The sequence below is a fragment of the Halichoerus grypus genome, chromosome 5 (assembly GCF_964656455.1).
Source record: "Halichoerus grypus chromosome 5, mHalGry1.hap1.1, whole genome shotgun sequence".
NCBI lineage: Eukaryota > Metazoa > Chordata > Mammalia > Carnivora > Phocidae > Halichoerus > Halichoerus grypus.
Window position 1 is genome coordinate 57,849,981 of NC_135716.1, and position 21,494 is coordinate 57,871,474.

General features: G+C 40.0%; 1 protein-coding gene across 4 annotated transcripts in view; it reads left to right on the forward strand.

The window, feature by feature from the left end:
- The window catches only part of JPH1 (junctophilin 1), an 82,283-nt gene that overhangs the window by 50,843 nt on the left and 9,946 nt on the right, over positions 1–21,494 (forward strand). For all 4 annotated transcript variants that reach the window (XM_036065354.2, XM_036065355.2, XM_036065357.2 and 1 more), the window contains exon 3: positions 7,495–7,613. In XM_036065354.2, coding sequence (XP_035921247.1) covers positions 7,495–7,613 — 119 coding nt within the window. The remainder of the gene's footprint in view (positions 1–7,494; positions 7,614–21,494) is intronic.

Sequence of the window (21,494 nt, forward strand, 5' to 3'; positions counted from 1 at the left end):
GGCAAATTTTAGATAAATTTTATAGAACTCAGAATAAAGAAGATAGCCAGTTATTTGGCCTCTTCCAACTGAGGATTACAAATGTGCTTTTGAGCTGGCTATCCAGAGAATATAGTCTTTAAGCTTATTAAATTTGATAAATGTTATGGAATAAAATCTGTAAAGTACCTAAGAATGAGGATTTATGTTTCAAGCTTGAAAATGGATATAGAAAAAAAATCCTGTGAAGGAAGTTGAATAGTAAATAGGTTCTGCTGTCCCTAGGTTATGACCTGCGTTCCTGAGCTTTAACACACTGTGAGGGACTAGACTTCAAAAAACTTAGTATAACAAGAGCTTATTGATCTGGTGATTTTTTTTTTTCCAGTATCCTGCCAGTTTCCAAAAAGGATTTGCAGGGCATTATGATTCACTCACATAATAGCATTCCTGACATTGGAGAATGTTAAAGCCATGTAGTTACAGAAGATAACCATGCACATAGATTGAGGCTAATTTTACTCCAAGATTCCTAGTAGCCTTAACAAAAAGAGAAATAATAGATTATGTAGTTCTCCTTTTATGATCCACGGAGGCACAAAAATTTACCAGCAGAGGCCATTTTTTTTCTGGCATTAAACTTTAAGAGGAATGTGTCACCAAGATCTTTTATAAACATAGCAGTGTCACACATAAGGGATGGCATTTTACAAAAGATATGTAAACATTCTTCGTATGAATCTTGGTTCTTCCTCTCTCCCTTTGATAAAAAGCCGAGGGTATGATACGATTCTACAGAGGGATTTGTATGATAGCTAACGTAATGTGGTTTGACTTTTGATCTCATAGACAAGAATCATCTGTGGCCTGGACTGGCCTCAGCCTAGTCGCTGGCTCGTAATGCTTTCAAAGCCAGTATACTTACACGCCTCTGTGAAAGTTTGGGCCCTTGAAAGATCAAATACCAAACTTCAATGGGGATATAATGCCCCTTAGTTTATATTTTATATCTAAATAATTTGACACCACTTTCAGAAAAGGAAGAGATTAACTCCTGCCCGGCGAAAAGGATAACTCTTTGTTAGTGATGTAACTTGTTTTTAACCAGGACCTAAGAATTCTGTCCTGAAGTTACTGTGCCAGGTCCTGTCTTTTAAAAAACAAGAAAGCAACTGAGGGAGAAAATGAACACTCAAGAACTAGTAAAATGGTAAGGACTGGACTCATAACAAGTAGTCTTCCCAGACCAAATTTACTGAAAATAGAGATTTAGCAGAATCATGTAACATGTAATCATTTTCCAGATTAAAATCTTCATCAGCTATGTCAGTCAGCAGATGTATAGAAGATTGGAAGTTAGAAGTCAAGACCGGCATCTAAGGGGCCCGCTTGTACCTTATCAGGAGGAGCACATGCTGAGCCTCGCCGGGCTGGGCTTATCAGGGAGCCAATCAAGATAGAAAGAACAGTTTCTTCTGGGTGCAGGAACTCAGAAATCATTTCTCTGTTTTTTAGCCGAGATCTGTGCAGCCACCACTCTCTTGTTCCTGTCAAGAGTATTTCTTGCTTCACAGACTGATGTCTTCTTAAAAAGGGCCACAACTGTATGCACAAGATAATTGGCTTTCCCAAATCTGGGTCTCTCGTAAATGAGTAAGGTCACACTCCAAAAGGAAGGCTGACAGGTCATATTTATTTGCATTTTCTTATTTCGGAAGGCTAACAGGTCATACTTTTTTGCATTTTCTTATCATGATGTCTTAACCCAGGAAAGAATGTTAGCTATCGTCAGGCATTTTCAGGAGAACCAGAAGGGAAACAGAATGGTCAGCAATGACAATAGACGCGGGGAGGTCAGTTCTGCCTTTGCAGGAACCCTGGTGAGAGATGGTGGCAATGTGACCAGGGCAGGCACAGCAACGATAACAAGAACTGGCTGGATTAAGGATGTTTTGGAGGTAATGCCAACTGGATTTGCTCACTGTGGATGTGGCGTGTGACAGAAAGGGGGGCATCAAGGATGACTCAAACGGTTTAGGCCTGAGGAACTGGAAGATGGGGTTGCCATCACCTGAGATTTGGATTCTTATGTACAATTGAGCTTATTTTTAAATTTTCCTAATAATCTTCTTTAAATATTTGGACATCAAAGCAAATCAGGTGTATAGCCCCCAAACCAAATACATCATCAGCTCTGCTGTCAGGTTTTAAATATCAGTAAACTGACTTTGATTTAATATAACAAATTTAAAAAGACATCAAAATCCACATTTTTTTAAAAGCAGTTTATTGTTGGGAAGAAAACATACAAAAAGCAGAAATAGCAAAATTTGTAAATATTATATACAGTTTTACCTTTAGCAGATTTGTTGTGCATTCTAAATTAAAATCGTCATCAGCTATGTCAGTGTATAGATGAGTAAAAGACTGAAGTTAGGGGCACCCTGCGTGGCTCAATCGGTTTAGCATCCAACTCGACGTCGGCTCAGGTCATGATCTCAAGGTCGTGAGATTGAGCCCTGCATTGGGCTCCATGCTCAGTGGCGAGTCTACTTCTCCCTCTCTCTCTGCTCCCCACCCCCCTCGCTCACTCACTCACTCTCTCTCAAATAAATAAAATCTTTAAAAAAAAAGATTGAAGGGCGCCTGGGTGGCTCAGTGGTTAAGTGACTGCCTTTGGCTCAGGTCATGATCCCAGAGTCCTTGGATCAAGTCCCATATCAGGCTCCCTGCTCAGCAGGGAGTCTGCTTCTCCCTCTGACCCTCTCCCCTCTCATGCTCTCTCACTCTCTCTCTCTCAAATAAATAAATAAAATCTTTAAAAAAAAAAAAAAAAAAAAAGATTGAAGTTAGAAGTTGGGACAGCTAAGGGGCCAGCTTGTTACCTTAGCAGGAGTCTATGCCAGGCATATTCAATATATTCTTTTTTTTTTTTTTTTTTTTAAGATTTTATTTATTTATTTGAGAGAGAGAATGAGATAGAGACAGAGAGAGCATGAGAGGGGGGAGCATCAGAGGGAGAAGCAGACTTCCTGCTGAGCAGGGAGCCCGATGTGGGACTCGATCCCGGGACTCCAGGATCATGACCTGAGCTGAAGGCAGTCGCTTAACCAACTGAGCCACCCAGGCGCCCCTTCAATATATTCTTGATAGACTTTTTTTTTCATAAAAGCATTAATAAGTTTAAGAAAAATCAGGAAAGCCAGACTATTTTGTTCTGAGTAAGATGACTTGAGAGTTCATGAAGAACTATTTCAGTTATTAAAGAATAATTTCAGGTATTCATCATCAAACTACTGATTAGAAAAATCGGTTGAAATTAAGTTGTTGTGTGCCAGGAATGCCTTACGTCCAGAAATGCCACATTTACTGTTCTGGCTGTGCACAAGTGACCTTCGCAGGACTTACGTCTGGGGGGGGACTCACCCAGCTGCTTGTGTGAGCTTAGCCAACTGCTCAGGTCTCCCTGCCTCTTCTCCCACACATAGTAACTCTCTACAAGCTAAAACTTGGGTTTATTTGGGAAAAATATATATATATGGCCCTAACAGAAAGTCGACAGCTGATGCCTAACTGAAAGAAGTTGCTGTTTACTTACTTTTTACTGCATTTTATGGCAGAAAGTGTATGTGATAATGGTATTTGGAGATTCGTGAGGGTCTGACTGCTTATGGACATGGGCGGTGTGTTGAATACATGAGAGAGTTCTTGGGCGTGCATGCTCCTGTTTGTGTGTGCGTGTGTGTGTGTGTGTTTTCCACGTGACCAGCTATAGCAGCAGGGTATCGACCCTGCATTGTTGCAGCTGTCCTTTCCAGACTAACTAGCCAGAACCCCCCCGCACCCCCCAACCCATGAACAAAGGCATGTCTTACTACTTGGCTGAATAAAGGGGTCGTGTGTTGCTCTGGAAGTGAGCTGGGGATTTGAACACATGAATTCACTAACATGAGCCAGAGTTAAGCCCAGATTTTTTCCCCCGGGCAAAATCTAGACATATCAGTGGCCTGGTGGTGGTGACAGCAAACTCAGCTGGGTTCCTGTTCTCTTCTACTTCCTGTCATTGGGTCTAAGGCTACCAGAAGCTCTCGTGCAGACCTCTCATTTCAGGGTTTGAATGTGGTTTTGACTCATCTTGCCACCTGTATAGGAGCACTGACACAGGGAGGGGCACTAGATAGAAAGGTTGCACGCCCCCCCCCCCCCCCGTTTGGTCTTACAGGAAAGAGCAAGTAAAAGAGTAAAGGGGTTACAGCTTTACGGACACTGTTCTTCCAAAATACATTTGCAGAAATATTAAGCTGTATATGTTTATTCTCCAGGTATTGTAAAAAGTGGTGGAGATAAATGGTATCATTTTATGTGAGTATGTAGTGGTGTGTTGTGATTTTATCAGAATAAACTGTTTGTACTTGGTTTTATAAATGTATCACCGAAGGGCTAGCAGATTTTATTATAAGGCAGCATAACTGTATTCTTACAGCTTCGTTAATTATGATGCCTAGACATAATGAGGGTCTATCTAAGAATAGCAGATACAGTGGAAAATAATTCTGGGGAAACGAGTTGAGATTCTGAGAAACTGTGCAAGAACATAACAGAGGGCATCCATTGATTCTCAGGGAAAACACAGGGACTGAAGTTTCACCCATCATCAGCCATGGCTCCCACGAGGGGGTTATGATAGCCCATTGTTCAGGACTATGCTCTTACCTTCTTGATTTTGTTTCCATTTCATGATAACCTTGTAATCTGAAGTATCTTCTGTGATTCAGAAATAACAGTTTTGATGATTGAAAGTCGATCCATTCATTTTTTTTTTAATTTTTTTATTGTTATGTTAATCCCCATACATTACATCATTAGTTTTAGATATGGTGTTCCATGATTCATTGTTTGTGCATAACACCCAGTGCTCCATGCAGAACGTGCCCTCCTCAATACCCATCACCAGGCTAACCCATCCTCCCACCCCCCTCCCCTCTAGAACCCTCAGTTTGTTTTTCAGAGTCCATCGTCTCTCATGGTTCTTCTCCCCCTCCGATTTCCCCCCCTTCATTCTTCCCCTCCTGCTACATTCTTCTTCTTCTTTTTTTCTTTCTTAACATATATTGCATTATTTGTTTCAGAGGTACAGATCTGAAATTCAACAGTCTTGCACAGTTCACAGCGCTTACCAGAGCACATACCCTCCCCAGTGTCCATCACCCAGTCACCCCATCCCTCCCACCCCACCCCCCACTCCAGCAACCCTCAGTTTGTTTCCTGAGATTAAGAATTCCTCATATCAGTGAGGTCATATGATACCTGTCTTTCTCTTTTTGAGAAATTTTCTCAAAATTCTCTTTTTGACTTATTTCGCTCAGCATAATACCCTCCAGTTCCATCCACGTCGTTGCAAATGGCAAGATCTCATTCCTTTTGATGGCTGCATAATATTCCATTGTATATATATACCACATCTTCTTTATCCATTCATCTGTTGAGGGACATCTTGGCTCTTTCCACAGTTTGGCTATTGTGGACATTGCTGCTATAAACATCGGGGTGCACGTACCCTTTCGGGTCCCTACTTTTGTATCTTTGGGGTAAATACCCAGTCGATCCATTCATTTTTAATTATTGGGCTTTATTTTTTAGAGTAGTTTTAAATTTATAGAAAAATTGAGCAGAAAGTAGAGGGTTTGTTCCCATATATACCTCCTCTCTCCACACCCACACAGTTTCCCCTATTATGAACACTCTGCACTGGTGGGTACTTCTGGTACAATTGATGAGCCAGGATTGCTACATTAATGTTAACTAAAGTCCGTAGTTGACATTAGGGCTCACTCTGTGTGTGGTACTGTCTCGTGGGTTTTGACACATGCATAATGGCATGGAGCCCCCATTACAGTGTCATACAGAGTAGTTTCACTGCTCTAAGTTTCTCCTGTGCTCCCCTATTCATCCCTCCCCCACTTTTACCCTGAACCCTTGGCAACCACCGATCTTTTTACTGGCTCTATAGTTTTGTCAATCCGTTCACTTTTAAGGAACTCCCCAGCTGTTCCTAAGGACGCATCATTCATTCCTTTATTCATAAAACGAGCCCTCAATAAATACCGGGTGCCAGGTAGTTCATACACATTGGGAATACGGCAGAGGACCAGAGATGTAAAATCCCAATCTTCATGAAGCTTACATTCTAGTACATCCAGCCTCCAGTGTTGGTTAGGTCCTAAGGAGGAGTGAAGGGTCCTATGAAGACACAGAGAGAGAGGAGGTAGTTGCAGAATTTGGGAACAGGACCTACTGACCCCCGTCTCAGGTCAGACCCCATCTTCCCTGCTTCCTTCCTGCAGCTAGTCCCAGGAATTTGGTCTGCCGGCCTCCTCCAGCTGCCACCTGCATTTTCTCTCCTAAGAACTGCTGGGGCTCAACGTTGTTTCCCAACTTTTCCTCTCCTGCTGTTTCTGAAATAAGTGCAAGCACCTCTTCCAGACTTTTCATCAAGCTTTTACTACTAGTTATCTATAGCCGTGCCTGATGCTAGTGAAATAGAAGAGAAAGTTAACAAAATCGTAAGAAATAGATGCCCATGATTATCATCTAAATACTAACTGGGCAAGGTCTTCTTTGGAAGCGGATGCCCTAGAGTTCTCTGTCTTACTCTCTAAATCCTCTCTTCTTGGGCAGGGGGACATCAGTTCTCCTGTCTTGCATAAGAAGCCCCATTCTCTACCCAGCTGCCTTCTCCCTCACCCTAGTTCTTTGGAAAGGGAAGAGGTTTCGTGAGTGAGGATGGGCCAAGGGGCAGGTGGAAGATTGAAAGACATCTGTTTCCTCCTCCCCAACTCTGTCTCCTTGTTTCACACAAAAAACATACTTAAATGGACTCCTCAGAACCTTCTGAGCACATTCCTAAGTGCAGACCCTGCGCTCTGCTTCTGCAGGCTGGTGAGCCCATTGTGTGCATCTCTTCCCAACCACACATTCAGTGACAACATGCTGGTCACTTGAATCGGTCATAGAGGGCGTGTTTAACCATGGAAATCAAGGCTACAAATAAGAGTTTTACCACGTTTTTTCCAGAGTTGCTTTCTTCAGCATGCTACTGGGCAGACCCTTCTTAATCAAATTCTTATATAGATTCTGCCACAGGAATTAAATTCATGAACACTATATTCATAAGCTCTAACTCTACTCTCCATGGTTTGTGGGGCAAGCTGCCAACCAAAGTCAGCAGGAGATTTGATCCAGGAAGTTTTGAAAACCAGGCTTTGCATCAGGCCACACAAAACTTGCTCACCCTTTCATTTAGCTTGAAAGAAGGACTGAGGCAACATACAGGTGGTTCCATCCATGTTTTCGTGGATAGCTCACGACACTATGACCTTAAAACTTGCAGTGGGAAGCACGGGGCCATGAGCGCAGTGAGCATTTCTCTCCCCGCCCCGCCGCAGACAGCGTGCTTGTCCGTGGGTAATTAACAAGGTGCCGCCCTTGCTGACTCGCCCTTTGTGCCCCGTGTAGGACTGCACACGCAAGAGCGAAAGCTGACGCCGCCGACCAGGCTGCCCAGGCGGCCCGCCAGGAGTGTGACATCGCAAGAGCTGTGGCCAGGGAGCTGTCGCCTGACTTCTACCAACCAGGTGAGACTGTTGTCCAGGGATGGGAGAGGTAGGGGTATTGCCTCTGGTCCCCCCTTTTTTTTTCCCTTTTCCTTAAAGGTCTGTGCTTCATGGATACCAGCAATACTACAAAACAAGTAGGTACAAAAAGTCCTAAGTATTTGAAGTCTGAGTGTTAGTGCTGCAGAGTTGGCTTATTCCCCAGTGTCTCTCCCTTCTGGCCTCCTGACTCCCAGCAACAAACTTTGAGCTGATAGCAGTAAAGGAGATGGGAGTCCAAAAGAAGTATCTGATTCTAAGAAATGGTGTTAGCACATTAGTGACTATTGCACATGTTGTAACAAACATTCCAAATTCAGAGGCACATATAACCATACCATTAGCAGTAGTAAGAGATGAACCAGTAACTACTATGACTATGTTTTTTAATCGATCTGAACTACCTGTGGTTAGGTAAGGAAGTATACCACTTAAAGAAAGATTAATCTGCATATATTAACAGGAAAACCCAAGTCATGGTAGAAGAAATTAAAATAACAACCTCAAAAAAAAAAAAAATCAATCCAGATCATCTACTTCTCAAACGTTATAAAATAGCAATACACAAATATTTGCAGTAGGTTTAAATATTTAACTGACTTCCTAGTGGTTTCTTAGTAGATTGTTTCCATCCCTTTCTATAATAGTCTAGCCACTTTTTTATTTATGTTTCTTCATTGTTTTAGAAACAACATCTTCCCAGTGATTGAGGAATCAACAAATTTCTAGATGAAGAGATCAAAATAAATGCTCTATAAAATTCTAAATATCAAAATTTATATTTTCTCGGTAAAGAATGTTTCCACATTGGTTTCTGTTAACTCAAGCTGGAAAACTAGCACCCTGTACAATATATGTGTTCAATTGTGTTTGGTTCCAATAAAGGTAATATAATCCTGGAACCCACTAAGTGAACAAGGCAGGTCAAAGTGAACAGAATAGCAAGATCAATACAAAAGCTAGAAACTTGGCTGTAATAAAGGATGGAGGAATTAGAAGGAAAGGAGGACATGGTGTGTTTTTCTTTTTTTTTCCCTACAAAGAATGAAGACAGTAAAAGACCGGGTTAAGGAGACTCTGTTTTTTAGGAGAGAGACTAGAAAGGGACCTAGTCTGGTTGCTGAGTGATAGAGCTTTCAGAGTGACTTCTGTAATAATTCAACTCCAGGGAGACAACCATGATAATGGGTGTTTTCTTTCATGTGCCTCCTTTCTAAACCTCTGGATGAGATTTCAGTCATTTAACATATACCTGTGAAATGAATGCCCACTTCCTGGTGCCTAAGTGCATTGGTCACTACCTGTTGGTGTGAACGCTGCAGATAGAGTTCAGCCACCTACAAGGGATTGTCCTGTTCCCTCCCCAGTGGCACTACCATGGGGCAGCGGCTGGACAGGAGATAGTGCTGCTTCATGAAGTAGCCCTAGGCTTGAGCTGCTCTGAAAGCAAACAAACTTAGTATTGTTGTCTGCAGATGGTAATTTCTAGGTTCTGTTGTTAATTCTCCAGGGGAATGGGGTCCCTATAGAATTCTATTAGGTGTTACCAAGAGCTAAATGATACTGAAGGTCATCTCAGTTTCCCAGACTAAATGGTTTTAAAAGCCTTTTATGGCATTAAAGCATTTAAGGGAAGAAAATATTGTGGGAAAATGTAATTCCACCCTCTTAGCTAACATACCAGCTTCATACAAGCAAGTTGTCCATCAGTAATGAATACATCACAGTAGCAGAAGATGACAACGGGTCTATTTAAGACCGGGCTAAGGGGAAGGCTGCAATCCCCTTTGACCGATAGCCAACTCTTCCTTCAACAACTGGATAGAAAGCCTTTTCTGTACTAAGTATTATTGATCTTCTCAAGGGAGCATAACTCAAGCTTTCCACTCTGCATTTATAGGGTGATCAAATCAGATAGACATTTCTAAAAGGGCTTTCAAGTACTTTTTTTAAAGTCAGGCTGCTCATTTAATTTACATATCTTAGATATAAATATTTCCATTGTTTGAAAGGCATGTGTCGTACATAGAAGTTGTTGGCCCTAGGATAAAGGAGGTCTGTTGTACCTTACATGTTGAACACTTTTCCCAGAGCTGGCCATATTTTCAGATATTTGCCATCTTAATTAAATCTAATGCTTTTAGTTCAAAACTGCATTATTCTACAGTTCAGTTAAAAACTAAGGGAAAAAAATAAGCACAAGGGAAGGCTTTGTCACCCAAAGGGTTAAGTTCTAACAAATAATAAAAAGCATACAAATGGAGGGATGTGACTGTATATGTAGATAATTACACGTCTACACACAAACCATCATTGTTGTGTGTATGGGTGACACAGCGAGTCACCCCCCCAAGAACTTAGAAATGACATTTCCCTCCGAGAGTTACATTTTCAAATGAGCCTGTGATACTGCATAAAGATCTATAAAGTGATAAGCGATAGCACAGCTGTATTACAGCAAGATTTCCTTGTAACCAGATTAAGTGTATTAAAACTATCTAAATAATTGGTCACCCAAAGTAGTATAGGAAAAAAAAAAGCCACAGGGGCAAAAATTGGCAGCACCCATCCAAACACTGTCCAGGGGAGAGAGAAGCCGTGGCCAGACCCTGGGAGTATTGCAGTTGAATCGGCAAGGACGTTTGTGTCATGGGGAAGGATGCAGGGAACCGCAGCCAACCATGTATGGCTTTATTGGCAAGATCATTCCACTGAGGAAATGGATGCATCAGGCTAGCTGAGCCTGATGCCTTTAGCTATTTGATTCATCTCATGCTTCTTGTCCTAATTCCACGTTCACCGTAACCTTCTAATTTTGGTTGAGCTTCTCGTGGAGGCCTCCCAACAGGAACAGCATGCACTGGTGCCATGGGTACGAGTCCCTGGCCTTTGTGATGTTTACATTGCCCATGGTGAACTAATGAATTGACCTTCTGGTGTTTGACATCAGTCTTGTGAGCTCTGGTGATGTGAGTCTGCCCCCAAGGGATGGCTCTACTTCAAAGTGCTGATGAAATCAGGTTTCTAAGCCAGGAAAGCTAAGATGAGATTTTGGATGATCGCTAAGGAAGCAGAGGGGAGGATGATTGGGAAATGGTATGGTTCTTTGTCCCACTCTTTCAATTTCTTTCCCATCAAGATACTTACTTTGTTTTTAACTTCAAGTGATATTAAGTAGGGTGCAAAACTTTTGTATTTATCAATAGTGGGAGTGACTGAGCCAAAAAAAAATAAAGACTGAAAAGCACTGTCCCAGAATGTGGTAAATGTATTTACTTTGAGCCCTCTTAGGAGATAGCCAGCTCACTTCCCTAGGAAATATCCTCAGCAAGTTTTGTCTTCCTGTGTTTAAGCATGTGTATTAGTCAGCTCGGCTGCTATAACAAAGTAAAATGCTACAGACTGGGTAGCTTAAGAAACAGAAATTTACTTCTCACAGTTCTGGAGGCAGAAGGCTGAGATCAGAGTGCCAGTATGGTTGGGTTCTGGTAGAGAGCCATCTTCCTGGCTTGGAGATGGCCTCCTCCCTATGTCCTCACGTGGCCTTTCCTGGGTGCACGTGTTTGGATAGAGAACAAGAACTCTGCTGTCTCTTCCTCTTTCTATAAGGGCACGAATGCTGTCATGAGGGTCTCACCTTCATAACCTGGTCTAAACCTACCTACCATGTGATGAGCGCTGGGTGTTATATGCAACTGATAAATGATTGAACACTACATCTGAAACTAAGTGTGTACTATACGTTGGCTAATTGAATTTAAATAAAAATAAATAAATAAATAAATAAATAAATAAACCTACTTACCTCCCAAAGGCCCCACTTCTAAATATGAACACATTGGGGGTTAGAGCTTCAGTATATGAGTTTGGGGGAGACATAAACATTCAGTCCATAATAGCATGTATGTGTACACACATAACACTCTGTACATTATTTAAAGTAAAAGTGAAGTATTTAGGTTATTATGGGCCAGTGTTAACTAAGCTCACATTTCTGGTATGAGTTAGAAGTCTTTAGAAATCAAAGCATATTTTCGTTATATAATGGTCTCTGCTTATCATTAATATGTAGTATTTTTGGTTAAGGGAGGTATCCTGGAACAGAGGACTTCTAAACTCACTTTCCAAAACCCAAAATTCAGAATACATTTTTTCCATGGAAAAGGGGAAATGGAATAATCCACTAGTTGACATGAAATTAATAATTCATGAGTTTGCTGGTTATTCCTACCACTTATTTCAGTATTTTCAGTCCCACAAATGTGTGTTGAGTGCCCGCCCTGTGCAAGACACCAGAATGGAGGTCCCCCAGCTTGCAGGCAAGAGCCCTCTGGCCATGTTCATAGAAGAGGCAGTATCTTTATAGATGGGACTCTGAAGTCCTATAGGAAAGGGGCATTCTTTCCACGTAGAATATAAAAGTAATTGTGCTGCTGGTTATATCACCTTTTTAGAATCTTTTAATCTGGTCCTCTTCTCCTGACTGGCAGTCTCCGTAGAAAATATCCAATTTCTATTTAATGACTTCCAGTGTTACTACAAAGCACTTGCCATGAGCCCTACCCTCGTCGACATTTGTTTTGGGGACTCTTCATGGTGCTCCTTCTGCCCACAGCCAGCCCACCAAGGCTCACCTAGGAGGAACTAGTCGCATCCCCTGCTGTTAACCATCTGCCATATCTGTTCAGAGCTTTCATGCCAACTGTGACAAGGAGCCTCTCAGCGTTGGTGGATGGCATGTGCTGAACGTGGTTTCATGTTGTGTGGCATGCCAGTGAGCAGGTGACTTGCATCTGACTTCTTCCTAACATGAATCCCCAGGGGGAGAAGTCCCTTAGGATTCAGAGAGACGGTCTGTAAAGATGGATGAAAACGCTTCCTACAACAACCATCCACATACGTCGTAGTCTTGCTCGCTGGCAATATCCTGACTAGTCTTTGTAGTGAACTGCTGCGTGTCATCTGTTCTGTGTTGCTGGCATGGCCCCACTCACACACAGTTGTGTCACAACAAGTAGCAAGCACATGTGCCTTCCAAGAAGAGAGTCCAGGAAAAAACTTCTGTCCTCTGCGTTATAGGTCTTGTTCAAAAAGCATTCAGTCATACTCCGGAATATCGAACTGTTTATCCTCCCTTAGCTGGCCCGTCCCCACATTGGCCACCCCATGTTGGAACCATGCCACCTGGAGTTAGGCCCACCTATTTTTTTTTTTTTTTGCATGCTTTTAAATGGTTCTATCTGGGTACATTAGAATCACCTGGAGCATTTGTTAAACATCAAGACTTCAAGGCTTCGATTCATACTTAAAGTCTCTGGGAATTGCACCCCAGTGCCCCTGACAGACAGCAGATATGGAGCCCCTGCTTTAGAGTACATTTATTTTCTTATCTAGCCATTTACTAAAGCACAGTAAAGCTGAGAATTTTTTTTAATATGAAAGTTAGTACTAGAATGTATGTCCACCATTCTAGTAAATTCCTTTTTTTTTAATTGAGGTGTGCTTGATATACATTTGTCACAGGTGTACAATACTGTAATTTGACACTTCTGTGCATTATGCAATGCTCCCCTTAAGTGTATGTTACCTTCCGAAGCTATTACACAGTTACTACAATATTATTGACTATATTCCCTATGTTGTACTTTTCATCCCCTTCACTTATTTAGTTTTTACCTCTTCAGCGCCTTCACCTATTTTGCCAATCCCCTTTCTCTCTGGCAACCACCAGTTCTCTGTACTTATGAATCTATTTCTGGATTTTTGTTGTTGTTCATTTGTTTTGTTTTTTAGATTCCACATATAAGTGAAATCATATGGTATTTGTCTTCCCAAAGCTGACGTATTTCACTTAGCATAATACTAGGTCTATCCATTATTGTCATAAATGGCAAGAACTCATTCTTTTTTATGGATGAGTAATATTCCAGTGAGTGTGTGCACGTGCACATGCACGCATATGTGTATACCACATATTCTTCATTCATATATAAATGGACACTTACGTTGCTTCCATATCTTGGCTGTTATAAATGCTGCAGTAAGCATAGGGGTGCATGGATCTTTTTGAATTAGTGTTTCTGCTTTCTTGCGGTAAATACGCAGCAGTGGAAATACCGTAATGTTTGGTATTTCTATTTTTAATTTTTTGAGGAACCTCCATACTGTTTTCCAATGGCTGAACCAATTTACATTTCCACCAAAATAGTGTACAAGGGTTCCCTTTTCTCCACACCTTCAACATTCATTATTTCTTGTCTTTTTCATACCAGCTAGCTATTCTGACCAGTGGGAAGTGATATCTCATTGTGGTTTTAATTTGTATTCCCTTGATGGTTAGTGATGCCGAGTATCTTTTCAGGTATCTGTTGGCCATCTCTATATATTCTTTGGAAAAATGTTTGTTCAGGTCCTCTGCCAGTTTTTTAAATCAGATTATTTGGGTTTTTTGGTGTTGAGTTGTATGAGTTCTTTATATATTGGATACTAACTCCTTATCAGACGTATCAATTGCAAATACCTTCTCCCATATAGTAGATTGCCTTTTCATTTTGTTGGTGGTTTCCTCTCTGTGCAAAAGCTTTTTATTCTGGTGTAGTCCCAATAGTTTATTTTTGCTTTTGTTTTCCTTGCCTGAGGAGACATATCTAGAAAAATTTTGCTAAGGCTGATGTCCAAGAGGTTATTGCCTGTTTTAGTAGTTTTACGGTTTCAGGTCTGATGTTTAGGTCTTTAATCCATTTTGAGTTTATTTTCATGTATGATATAAGATAGTGGTCCAGTTTCCCAGCACCACTGATTGAAGGGACTGTCTTTTCCTCATTGCATATTCTTGCTTCCTTCACCATAGATTGACTATATAAGCATGAGTTTATTTCTGGGCTCTCTATTCCATTCCACTGATCTCTGTGTTTCTTTTTGTGCCAGTCCCATACTGTTTTGCTTATTCTAGCTTTGTAGTATAACCTGAAATCTGGATTGTGATACCTCCAGATTTTTTGTTCTTTTTCAAGATTGCTTTAGCCATTTGAAGTCTTTTGTGATTCCATACAAATTTTGGGACTATTCTGGTGCTGTGAAAAATACTATTGGTGTTTTGGTAGGGATCTAGAGATTGCTTTGGGTAGTATGCATATTTTAATGCTTCTGATTCTTCCAGTCCATGAGCGTGGAATATCTTTACATTTGTGTCATCCTCGGTGTCCTTCATCAGTGTCTTATAGTCTTCAGAGTACAGGTCTTTCACCTCCTTGGTTTATTCCTAGGTTTATTCCTAATTTTATTATTTTTGATGCAGTTGTAAATGGGATTGTTTTCTTAATTTCTCTTTCTGCCACTTCACTATTAGTGTATAGAAACACAACAGATTTCTGTATATTAATTTTGTATTCTGCAACTTTACTGAATTCATTTATTCATTCTAATAGTTTTTTGGTGTAGTCTTTAGGGTTTTCTGTATATATTATATAGCATGATGTTATCTGCAAATACTGACAGTTTACTTTCTTCCTTACAAATTTGGATAAATCCTAAATTTGTAAGCTGCACTATTATGGTCTCATATTTTCAAAATGAAGCACATGGGCTCTGTGACAGCTTTATTTCTCATAGCTCAATGACTCTGTATCTTTTCCTCACAGCTTTAAGAATGTATAACTAATCATGTTCACCAGAGTCCATTCCCACGCCCCCCAGCTCTTTTCTGTATAGGTTATAGGTACTTAAGTTAAATATTAGCTTTTAATGTGCCTTTATCTTTAGATTTGCAAAAATAACTTTTGTTCCTACCCCTTAGATTGAAGACATTAAAAGTACCTTGTAATTTCTGTATTCCAATAATGCTGTAAAATTGAATAACAGTGAAGTACAAGTAAAATCAACTCTGATGAAATTTGGGGTAGAAGGGTTGAGAAAAAAAAATACGTAAGCAACACACTGCATCAAACTGTATCAGATACTATCTCTTATCACAGGAGGGGAGGAGGGATTTTGTGCCATAGATTGATGCGGTGCTTCTCCATGGAAGACCAGTATAAATGACCTTAATGGGTTTTTTAAATTAGGGGCAAGTCTGTTGATGAAAGAACAGCACTTTCTGGTGCTGCTACTTTTTTCTCTTGCTGGTATGTGCTGGTCCCAGCACCAACAGAGAAGTCAGAAACAGGAAGATCATCACCTTTTGAATGACTGGCAGATGCCCCTTTTCCTTTAGGGCACTGAGATACCTTTCTTTGGGTCAGGAATTCATACTTTCCAAGAAAATAGCCAAATTTAAAAGGGGTGGTAGCATTTGGGGGAGCTTACAAGTTCAGAAAGGAAATCGCAGTTGTTGACATATGATCTTATCCTGTTTGGATGGAAAGTGGGGTAATACTGTTTGTTATGTTTTGGGCCCTGAACATAACCTATAATTATGGGTCTTTGGGAATTCTCATTTTTGGCTTAAAAGATTACATATACATGTTGTATTATATTTTATTTTAAGGATGCACAGAAGCTGTGTGAGTTTGGGTTTTCAGCTACTATAGCTATTTTCACTTCAGTAAATTGGGATAATAATGCCTGCTTCCTAAGATTTTGGTGAAGCTCTAAATTGTGGAAAATACCGGGGCGCCTGGGTGGCTCAGTCGTTAAGCGTCTGCCTTCGGCTCAGGTCATGATCCCAGCGTCCTGGGATCGAGCCCCACGTCGGGCTCCCCGCTCGGCAGGAAGCCTGCTTCTCCCTCTGCCACTCCCCACTGCTTGTGTTCCCTCTCTCGCTGTGTCTCTGTCAAATAAATAAAATCTTTAAAAAAAATAAATAAATAAAAATAAATTGTGGAAAATACCTTGTATAAATAGCGGTCTCAGAACACTAAGTTACTACTCAGACCACCAAAGGAAGAGCAATTAAAAGTTTAAGTAAGCAGTATGTATTTTAACTATTAAGGATAATTGTTCTTCAGCTCCTCTGTAAATCTTCCAAGTTTGGGGTGAGGGGTGGGAGTAGGGGGCAGGAAGGAAAATGAACAGATGCCAGTTTCTGTAAACAAATTGGTGGGGTGGTTTCTCCCTGTATTCTCAAGAGATGATGTTGTCAGCTCCTGCCCATTTGCAGAGAATAGGACCACCTGCATTGTGTGACCTTGACTTGACCTCATGAGATGAAAGTGGCTGGTAGATGGAGTGGTGGCCAAGGGATATACGTGGCCTGCTTATAGGGGAGGAGCTGAGAGGTGAAGTGCCTACAGAGAGGGCACTGCCTTGGAGTGCTGTCTTGGACAGCCCCAGGGTTTTTCCCACTGCCTGGACCACTGACATTCATAAACTCAAGGCCTGTACCATCTTGTGCTGCATAGTCTGGGTTGTTACTCTTCACTCCTTCAAAAATTCCCACATAACACTACAATGTACCATTTTTTTTAATTGAAGTATACTTGACACACCAAATGTAACTTTGTTAAACTTTTTTATTTATTTATTTTAGAGAAAGTGAGTGGGAGCAGGGACAGGAGGGCCCAAGGGAGAGAGAATCTTAATCAGACTCTTTGCTGAGCATGGAGCCTGACGTGGGGCTCGGTCTCATGACCCTGAGATCATGACCTAAGCCGAAATCAAGAGCCAGACACTTAACTGGCTGAGCCACCCAGGTGCCCCACCAGATGTTACATTAGTTTCAGGTGTACAGCGTAGTGATTCCACAAGTTTGTAGTTATGCTCTGCTCACTACAAGTGTAGTGACCATCTGTCACCCTATTACAATACCATTGACTGTATTCCCTATGCTGTACCTTTCATCCCCATGACTTACTCATTTCATAACTGGAAGCTTGTACCTTCCACTCACCTTCATCCATTTTGCCCATCCCTCCACCTCCCTCCCCTCTGGCAACCATCAGTTCTCCATATTTATGAATCTATTTCTGCTTTTTGTTTGTTTTGCTTTTTAGATCCTACATATAAATGAAATTATGTGGTATTTGTCTTTCTCTGACTTATTTCATTTGGATAATACCCTCTAGGTCCATCCATGTTGTCACAAATGGCAAAAATTTCCTTTTTTCATTGCTGAGTAACACTTCATTGTGTGTATATACATCTTTTTTGTCCATTCATCTATCAAGGGACACTTGGGTTGCTTTCCATATCTTGATTATTGTAAGTAATGCTGCAATAAACATAGGGGTACATAGATCTGTTCAGATTAGTATTGTCATTTTCTTTGGCTAAATACCCAATAATGGAATACTAGATAATATGCTATTTCTATTGTTAATTTTTTGAGGAACCTCCATGCTGTTTTCCACAGTGGCTACACCAATTTACATTTCCACCAACAGTGCACAAAGGTTCCTTTTTCTCCATATCCTCGCCAGTACTTATTTCTTGTCTAATACCAGCCATTCTGACAGATGTAAAGTGATATCTCATTGTGGACTTGATTTGCATTTCCCTTATGATTAGTGATGCTTAGGATTTTTCCATGTGTCTGTGGGCCATCTGTATGCCTTCTTTGGGAAAATGTCTGTTCAGGTCCTCTGCCCATTTTTCAGTCAGATTGTGGGCTTTTTTTCGTGTTGAGTTGCATTAGTTCTTGCATAATGTTTTAGACATTAACCCCTTATTGGATATATCATTTGCAAATATCTTCTCCCACTTAGTAGGTTGCCTTTTTGATTTGTTGGTTTTTCTTTGCAAAAGCTCTTTATTTTGGTGTAGTCTCAGTAGTTTATTTTTGCTTTTGTTTCCCTTGCCTGAGGAGACATATCTAGAAAAATGTTGCTAGGGCTGCTGTCAAACAAGATTATTGCCTACGTTTTCTTCTAGGAGCTTTATGGTTTCAGGTCTCACATTTAGGTCTTTAATCCATTTTTATTTTTGTGTATGGTGTAAGAATTCTTTTGCATGTAGGTGTCCAGTTTTCCCAACAACCATTTATTGAAGGGACTGTCTTTTCCTTATTGTATATTCTTGCCTCCTTTGTCATAGTGTAATTGACCATATAAGCATGGATTTATTTCTCGGCTCTCTATTCTGTTCCATTGTCTATTTTTGTGCCAGTACAATACTATTTGGATTACTATAGCTTTATAGTATATCTTGAAATCTGGGATTGTGATACCTCCAGCTTTGTTTTTCTTTTTCAAGGCTGGTTTGGCTATTCAGGGTCTTTTGTAGTTCCATACAAATTTCAGGATTATTTTTGTTCTAGTTCTGTGAAAAATGCTATTGGTATTCTGATAGGGATTGTATTGAATCTGTAGATTGCTTTGGATAGAATGGGCATTTTAACAACATTAATTCTTTCAATCCATGAGCATGGAAAGTCTTTCCATTTGTGTCATCTTCAATTTCTTTCATCAGTGTTTTTGGTGCAATTGTAAATGGGATTGTTTTCTTAATTTCTTTCTGCCACTTTGTTATTAGTGTATGGAAACAACAGATTGCCATATATCAATTTTGTATCCTGCAACTTCCAAATTCATTTATTCTAATAGTTTCTTGGTGGAGTATTTAGGGTTTTCCTTTTTTAAATAAGATTTTATTTATTTTAGAGAGCTCGTGAGTGGGGGGAGGGGCAGAGGGAGAGAATCTTCAAGCAGACTCTCTGCTGAGTGCAGAGCCCAACACAGGGCTTGATCTCATGACCCATGAGATCATGACCTGAGCCAAAACCAAGAGCTGGACACTTAACCAACTGAGCCACCCAGGTTCCCCTAGGGTTTTCTATATATAGTATCTTGTCTTTTGCAAATAGTTTACTTTTTCCTTACCAATTTGTATGCCTTTATTTCTTTTTCTTGTCTAATTGCTGCAGCTAGAACTTCCAGAGCTATGTTAAATAGAAGTGGCAAGAGTGGACATTCTTATTTCTGATGTTAGAGGAAAAGCTCTTAGTTTTTCACCACTGAATATGATGTTAGCTCTGGGCTTGTCATATGTGGCCTTTATTATGTTGAGGTATGTTCCCTCTAAACTCACTTTGTTGAGAATTTTTATCATGAGTAAATGATGAATTTTGTTAAATGCTTTTTATGCATCTATTGAGATGATATGATTTTTATTCTTCATTTTGTTAATGTAGTGTGTCACATGGATTGATTTGCAAACATTGAACCGTCCTTTGCATCCCCAAAATAAATCCCAGTTGATCATGGCGAATGATTCATTTCATGTATTGTTAAATGAGGTTTGCTGATATTTTATTGGGAACTTGCACCTGTGTGCATCAGAGCTATTGGACTGTAGTTTTTTTTTATAATGTCTCTGGTTTTTGTATGAGGGTAATGCTGGCCTTGTAGAATAAATTTGGAAGCTTTACTTCCTCTTTTATTTTTTGGAATAATTTGAGGAGACTAGGTATTAACTCTTCTTTAAATGTTTGATAGAATTCACCTGTGAATCCATCTGGTCCTGGACTTCTATTTGTTGGGAGTTTTTGATTACCAATTCAGTTTCATTACTAGTAATTGATATGTTCAGATTTTTCTATTTTTTCCTGATTCAGTTTTGGAAGACTGTTTTTAGGAATTTATTCATTTCTTCTAGATTATCCAATTTGGTGGCATATAATTTTTATAGTAGTCTCTTTTGTATTTCTGTGGTGCTGGCTGTTTTCCTTTGTTTCTGATTTTGTCATTTTTCTTAGGCTGGCTAAATGTCAATTTTGTTTCATTTTTTTCTATTGTGTTTTTACTCTATATTTCCTTTATTTTTGCTCTAATCTTTATTATTTCCTTCCTTCTACCAACTTTGAGCTTTTTCCCTTTTTTTCTAGTTCCTGTAGGTATAAGGTTAGATGGAGATTTTTCTTGAGGTACACCTGTATTTGCTGTACATTTCCCTCGTAGATGTCCCTTTAGGGCATCCCAAAGATCTGGATCACGGTGTTTTTATTTTTGTTTGTTGAGTAGCATGTTGTTTAGTCTCCACATGTGTTTTTTTCCAGTTTTTTTTTTTCTTATAATTGAATTCCAATTTCAAACTGTTGTGGTCAGAAATGATGCATGATAGGATTTCAGTCTTCTTAAATTTATTGAGACTTGTTTTGTGGCCTAACATGTGACCTAGCCTAGAGAATGTACCATGTGCACTTGAAAAGAATGTATATTCTGCTGGGTTTGGATGGGATGTTCTGTATATAATCTGTTAAGTCCATCTGGTCTAATGTATCATTCAAAGGCACTGCTCCCTTCTAAAGGGAGAAAATGACAGTAATCTAATAATAGTAGGAGACTTTAACACCCACTTACATCAATGGATAGATCATCCAGGCAGAAAATAACTACCTGTTAATATTTGCTTTATGTATTTAGGTATTCCAGTGTTGGATGCATAGATCCTTACAGTTAGATTTTTAGATCCTCTTGTTGGATTGATCCCTTTATCATTATGTAAAGCCCTTCGTTGTGTCATTAAGTCTATTTTGTCTGATATAAGTATTGCTTCCCCAGCTTTTTTATAAGTACATATCTGTCAATAATTATTTTAAATGTAAATGGTCTAAATGCTCCAGTTGAAAGACATAGAATGAAGGAATGGATAGAAAACAAGACCTATCTATATATGCCAACAAGAGACTCACTTCAGACCTAAGGAGAGAGACTGAAAATGAAGGGGTAGGAAAAGATACTCCATGCCAATGAAAACAAAAAAAAAGTCCATGTAGCAACACTTATATCAGGGCCCCTTTCTTTAAATGCAAATTTTTCCATTTAGAAAAATAACATATTTGTTATAAACAATCCTAAAGTATTTAGAAAAAGAAAAAAAAAATCCCGGGACTAGTGTGTCAAAAGACAACTGCTTGTCATGACTTTGATGCTTGCAGAAGCTGTTGAAGGACTCCAGGAGGTTTAAGTGATATTTTGATGGGGCACCTGG